This window comes from Solanum pennellii, chromosome 12, assembly GCF_001406875.1.
Source record: "Solanum pennellii chromosome 12, SPENNV200".
NCBI classification, from domain to species: domain Eukaryota; kingdom Viridiplantae; phylum Streptophyta; class Magnoliopsida; order Solanales; family Solanaceae; genus Solanum; species Solanum pennellii.
The window spans coordinates 66,253,968-66,261,355 of NC_028648.1; the positions used below are offsets into that span (position 1 = coordinate 66,253,968).

Consider the following 7,388-nt stretch of genomic DNA (forward strand, 5'->3'; position numbering starts at 1 on the left):
TTGTTTGATCAGTGGAAAAAGGGTTTTTTTAAGGAGGCCTTCTTGGGGCATTTCTCTCTTCGAGAGCTAAAAGAGGCCAAGGTCCGTGAGTTCCTCACGTTTAAGAAGGAATATGCATGAGTATGGGTTGAAATTCACCCAACTATCTCATTTTTCTTGGAGATGATTAAGAACATGAGGAGTCGAATGAGTTATTTGCTATTGGGTTAGGCCGTCTATCATGCAAAAAGGGTTGGACAACAATGCTTATTCGAGATTTGGACATTTCACGGTTGATGTTCTATGTGTAGAAGGTAAGAAAGAGTAGCTAAAAGATTGAGAGGAGTTTAAGAAGAAGAGATCCAATACAAGGAATGATTGCAGACAACAAAAGAATATTGCCAACCAGTCATCTTTCTAATAGAAACAGAAGGGTTCTGCTCCATCATTTTCTAGTTCACCTGCACCTAAGAACAAGGTTGAGTACTATCGTCACAGTTCCAGAGTTAAACGTGCCTTCACAAGGTAGTGTGGTGCAAGGAGGTAGAATACCTCATGTCTGCGCCAAGTGTGGTAGAAACCACCCTTGTGTTTTCCGTGGGGGTTCCAGTTGTTGTTTCATGTGTGGTAAAACCTGGTATTTCATGAGAGAGTGTCCAAAGAATAAGCAGGGAAATGGTAGTGGGGACAATAGAGCCCAGTCTACATGAGTTTTGCACCTACAGGAGTTACTTCCGAAACTTGAGGAGGAACAAACCTCTTGTATGCTCTCACCAATCACCAAGAGCATGAGAGTTATCTAGATATTATCACTGGTATGATTCAAGTCTTTGAAATTACTGTTTATGCTTTGCTAGACCCAAGAGCGAGTTTATCTTTTGTAACACCAGATGTTGGTGAGTCCATTCTTGAAGAGAAAGGCTATTGTGATTGTCCTGTTTCCGTCAATCACAATAGTACCATGGTTGATTTAATTGAATTAGACATGGTAGACTTTGATGTCATTCTTGGTAGGGACTAGTTTCATTCCTTTTATGCCTCAGTTAATTGTAGAACTCGAGTTGTTGAGTTTCAGCTTCCAAATGAGCCAATGATAGAGTGGAAAAGCAAGACCAAGATCCCATTTTGCTTGACTTGAAGGCAAATGTTCAAAATAAAAGAGTGTTACCTTTTGAATAAGGGGAAAATGGTGTGTGAAGTATCAAGTTAGATTTTGCTACCAATCATGGATGGAACCCAAGAATGTATCATGGAGGAAACTCATAACTTAAGATACTCCATTCATCCAGGTTCCATAAAGATGTAAAACGATTTGAGAGAAGTATATTGGTGGAATGGTATGAAGAGGGGCATTGCTTAATTTGTTGTCAAGTGCCCGAATAACCAACAAGTTAAAGTAGAGCACCAAAGGCGTGGTAGTCTCAGAATATAGAACTTTACGAATAGAAGTGGGAGATGATTAATATAGATTTCATCACAAGTTTACCCAGATTTCGCAAGCATCATGATTCTGTTTTGGTGATTGTCAATAAAATGACAAAGTCAGCCCACTATTTCAAGTAATAACTTCCAATTTTGACAGAGGATTATGCTAAGATGTACATTCAAGAGGTGGTAAGACTTCATGGAGTTCCGGTCTCCATTACTTCAAGTAGAGGAAATGTTTTAAGAAAGGTTTGGGTTAAAAGGTGAACTTAAGTATTGCCTTTCATTCTCAGACTGACGGACAAGTAGCGCGTACTGTTCAAACATTATAAGATATGTTGAGGAATTGTGTTATTGAATTCAAAGGGAATTGGGATGATCACCTCATTGAGTGTGACTACAAAAACAATTATCGTTCTAGCATTAGATGGCTCCATATGAAGCTCTTTATTGGAGAAGATGCAGATCTTCTATTTTTTTTATGGTTTGAGGTTAGTGAAGCAAGGTTGATAGCACAATATTTATTTCACTAAGCTATGGAGAAGGTTATTCAAGAGAGGTTGAAAACGGTTTAGAGTCGCAAAAATCCTACAAGAATGTTAAGAGAAAGCCGTTAGAGTTAAAGGCAGATGGTTAGGTGTATTTGAAGGTTTCACCCATAAAGGGGGTCATGAAGTTTGGTAAGAAGGAAAAGGTTAGTCCCAGATATATTGGACCTTATTGCATAGCAAAGAGGATTGGTAATATATCTTATGAGTTAGATATACCTCAAGAGTTAGCAGTAGTTTATCCGGTGTTTCACGTCTCTATGTTGAAAAAGTGCATGGGCGATTCATCATTGATCACATCAACTGAGAATATTAGGATCAAGTATAGTCTATCTCATGAAGATATTCCGAATCAGATTTTAGATTGCCAAGTTTGCAAACTGAGGACTAAAGAAGTAGCTTCAGTCAAAGTTCTTTGGAGGAACCAATTTATTAGGGAAGCTACTTGGGAAGCCGAGGAGGATATTAAGAAGAGATTTCTCCATCTCTTTGAATCCAGAGAAAATGCGGATCAAGGTACTAATTCTATTCTTAGTACTCTTTAAATTATGAATAAGCATGTTGTTTGCTGCATTTGCTTGTTGTTGAACTAGATGTTACAACTCTTAGCCTAGTAATAGTAGTCTCATTCGAGGAAGAATATTCTCAAGGGAGAGATACTGTAACATCTCGCAACTTTAAATAACTATAAAGAAGTTAAGAACTTGAACATAAAAATTGTTGGAAAGTAAAAGGAAATCTGGAAAATTGGTAGTAAGTTAAAGTTCAGTTTTGGTCAACATCAAATGATATTCAAATCCTAGCTCAGTAAGAGTTAGGTGTAATTCCAAATATTGTTGGAAAGTTCATGGAATGATCCTTCCAATGCTGCCAAGTTAGGTGCAATTTCTTTCGGTATTTCACTCACAAACTTGGCTCTGATACCACTGATGGAAAAAACAAAAAACCAAAACCTAGAGAGTAAATAAACTTGGACTCTATTCAATAGGACCAAATGTGCAGGTGCAAGGACCATGTGTCAGCACCAAGGACGCAGTGGATAACAATATGAGTGGAGTGATAGACAATTGACGTTTTTTTCAGCTCATTATTTTTACTGTTTTTAACTGATTTTGGTTTAGTGTTTCCTATTTTCTAGTGTCAACTTTAGTTGCTCAACTTTTTGAACTAGTGGCATCTTTTATGGTAGTTAATGGCCCCTTTTATAGTTGTTAGTGGCACATGTTCTTATTTAGTTTTAAGATCCACATTGTAAGTGGCTACTAGATAGGAAATGGTTACGTTTTTCCTTGTATAAATTCATATCTTATGCAAATTAATACACAACTGGAATTTCACAAGCGAACTCTAATTTTTTTTCTTTCAAATCAAATTCTTGAAAGTTACTCTTTTAACAGTGTCATCAGAGCCTCTATTTGATCTTATAGGACAAGAATGTTTTAACCTATAATACAAATGGCATCCAACAACCTACCTTTAAATCCACCATTAACTTTCAACGGTGAAAATACAAAATCCGATATGTGAAGATGCAAGATATTCTGGAAGCCTATGAACTTTGTGAAACTGTGACGGAAGATAAACATTTTTTCTCTTTACCAGAAAATCCTAACTTGGCTCAAATCAAATCTAACAATAAAGAGAGAACAAATAAATCTAAAAGTCATGTCACTTATGCCGAATGTTCTGGCAGATTCTATCTTTTACAAAATCATGGCTTGCAAATAAGCTAACGAGGTTTGGAATAGGTTGAAGAAGAATATCAAGGAAGCAATAGAATGGACAAATGCAAGTGTTGAACCTGAAAAGAGAGTTTGAGTCCTTCAATATTCAGGAGGATGAAACAATCAGTAAGTATGTTGATCGAATTTCTTTGATTGTTAATAATATTCGAATTCTTGGTGAAGAATTTACAGGAAAACAAATTCTGAAGAAATTTTTTGTGACACTTACTTAGAGGCTTGAATCTAAGATTTCCTCTCTTGAAGAATCCAAGGACCTGGGCAAACTTTCTCTAGGTGAACTAATGAGTGCTCTTCAGATATAAGAGCAAATGAGGACTATGAGACGAGTCAAGTTCACTGAAGGAGCTTTCTCTGTACAAAAGAAAATATTTGGTAAAGAAAAGAAACAATTCAACCATAAAATTAAAGGCAAGAATGATGGATGAAATAATGGAAATGTGAAGCAAAAGTTCCCTCCGTGCAAACACTGTAAAAGAACTACACATCTGGAGAAGTACTATTTGTAGAGAGTCAGTGCTATTTTCGACAACTGTAAACAGAGGGGGAACATATCAAAGGTCTTCAAATAAAGAGAAAAAGCCTATGGTGATTTGGAAACACATGTAGCAGAAGTTGTAGAAATACATGAGGAGCAACTATTTGCAGTTTCATACTTTTCCATCAATGAATCCTCTTATTCATGGCTTTTTGATAGTTGATGCACACATCACTCGTGCAATGATGCTGAAATGTTCAAATTCCTTGATCGTACCTGCAAATCTTAAGTACAAGTGGGAAATGGTGAGGGGGCAGAAGTCAAAGGCATAGGTACAATGTCTATCTCAACAATATCAGGTATCAAAATTGTTCCTCATGTTTTGTACACACCTTGAGTTATGTCGTAATTTTCCTATCCTTAGAAAAATCAATTTTTGAAATGCTTCTAAGTATAAAACATTTTTTAGAAAAATACATAGAAAAGAGTCGCCATTTTATTTTATAAATAAATTAAGAAAACTTAATTTAAAAAGACTAACAAATTAAGTCTTTGTAAAATTATAGAAAATGGGTAAGTGTGACTTATTTATGGTTCAATAAGGTTTTTAAGGCATTTGAAGCGCCCTCTAACACGTGTTATCCTATTACTTAGGTTAAATACTATTTTCTTTTACTATTTTTTAGAAAAAATGATTTAACATAAACAAAATAATATCAATTTAAAATATTTAATTAGCTTGAGAAAATATTTAAAATATCAATTTATTTATTTTTTAATTTTTTTAGAAAATTGGTACTTAGTTGAAACATTTTAATTGAAATGCAAGTAACTAGAATTTTAACAAAACTAAAATATATTAGAATTTAGTTGACTCATTTGTAAAATAATAATCTAAACTATATTGATTGACTTGAGCATGAAAACAATTTAAAATTAATCAAAAAATAAATAAAAGGTTTTGGTTAAATCTATTGAATAAAAATGTAAGAGTTTATAAAAGTGAATTAGATTAAAATTAACCAACATAAAGAATGTAGTTCATCTTTTGGGAATTTAATTAAGTTATTTAATAATTCCAAAGTTAGCGTTAATAAAGTATCAAACAATAAATAATGGTCAACTTTCACATACAGCAAAGATAAAATTCATATTTTTATGCTATTGCAAAGTTTTAATAATTGCACTCCATAGCAAACATATCTATGTACAATTCGCTATACATATACAATTAAAGAAAATTGTATAAAACGAGAGTGGTCATAGCAAATAATTTTAGGTGACTGACAAATAGCTTGCTACAGGGCACAATTAAATCAAAGGGTGGTTATAGCAATTGGGGAAAAGAGTTGACTGACAAACAGTTTGCTACGGTGCACAATTAAATCAAAGGGTGGTCATAGCAATTTATTTGATTTATTATTATACCATTATATACAATTTTATCATAAATAATCATAATCAAATAATTTAACAGAGAAAGACAGAGAGGATTTGGGCCCCTTTTTGGGCCTGATGCAACCAAATTGGGCTTCAACCCTATTTCTGCCATTGAAAAGTTGTGTATACACCAAGTGTATACTGATTATACAGTGCATATTTTGGCCCCTTTTCATGTGTATTGGACAATGTACTAAATATATACAGCCCACTTCAGCTTCCGAACACCTGTATTTTGGCAACTTGTCCTATACATTAGTGTATACAGATGTATACTTTTGTACACTATATGTTTACAGTCCTTTTTTGGATGTTTTGGAGACTTTTGTTTCAATTTTCAGCCCGCATTTTACTTCCGAACACCCGTCTTTCTGTCCTTCCTAGGCCTACTCCAATGGCCTGTCTGACTCAAAGAAAATTCAAGCCTCTATGGCTCAACTCTAGAATGCAAGAGAGAAGTCTTCCATGGACTCGGAAGGAGTGAGATCATACAAACAAAAGAAAGGAAAAGTATGGATCAATACCCAACCACACTGCTGGAACTAGCAAATCTAAATCAAAACCAAATAAATCATGCAAAGAAAAGTAACAACTCATGTCTTAGTTGGAAAGATACACAAAATATTAGCATGAAATAAAAGAAAATTTAGCACTCAAAATAATAGTACGGATAAGCTATGTGCAAGTTGTATTTGAGCTTTTGAAAACTTGAACAATTTTAGGAAAATAGCTACTCACCAAGAGATAAAGAGAACTCAAAATGCTAGGGAAAATAGGAACTCAACGCAAAGACAAGACAGAGGCAACAAATTATCAAACTAAACAAAATAAACTTGGAGAACTGATCACACTTTTCACAATCAAAAGCACCAAGATGAACAAATACGCATGTATTTAGCATGATTAGGCTATCTGACTAGTTTAATGCAAACTAGAAAAGAAATAATTTAAGGAAGTCATGTTTAACGAGTGAAACAACGAGATTAGATTTAAGAAAAGACAATCATGTTTCAAGTCTCATTTTTGAAGCCAAAACGATTCTAGCACGTAAAGGACTAGACACATATAAGAATAAGCTATTAATGAGCATATGGGTCAAGCCAAAACTAGATTATGACGAGTTATGAACATGACAATAACAACTGAAAAATAAGAGAAACACAACCAGCATTTGGATTGGCCAGAGTGTGAATGAATACTACGAGATATGGCTAACATATGGGCATTTAAAAGCTACAGAGAAGGTGACTCGGAACACAAGAGAAAGAACTGAACAACATAGTTAATTGTCACGACCCAAAACGGGTCGCGTGTGGCACCCACACTTATCCTACTGTGTGAGCGAACCAACCAATCTAAACCCAACAGTTCAACCATAAATAACATAATAAAATGCGGAAGACTTAAAACTCATTAATGAAAATCGATTAAATAACTTCTAAAAACTCAATACTTATTATTCCCAAAATCTGGAAGTCATCACCACAAGAACATCTATCCTCAAATTACTAATCAAAGAGTATCTAAGAAGCTAAAATAAGTAAAAAGCTAGTCCATGCCGGAATTTCAAGGCATCAAGACATGAAGAGGAAGATCCAGTCCAAGCTAGAAGCAATAGCTCACCCTGAAATCTGGCTTGATGAAGACTGGCTAGAGTTGCGGTTGAGTTGAAGACGATGGCACGTTTGCTGCACTCCACAAATAACAAAGAAAAACAATTACAAGTAGGGGTCAGTACAAAACACGAGTACTGAGTAGGTATCATCGGCCAACTCA

General features: G+C 34.8%; 1 protein-coding gene across 1 annotated transcript; it reads left to right on the forward strand.

Moving 5' to 3' along the window:
- The first annotated feature begins 2,074 nt into the window (after positions 1-2,074).
- LOC114075358 lies at positions 2,075-2,497 on the forward strand. The gene has a single exon (XM_027913823.1). The coding sequence runs from the start codon at positions 2,075-2,077 to the stop codon at positions 2,495-2,497; it is 423 nt and encodes a 140-aa protein (XP_027769624.1).
- Positions 2,498-7,388: the final 4,891 nt, after the last annotated feature.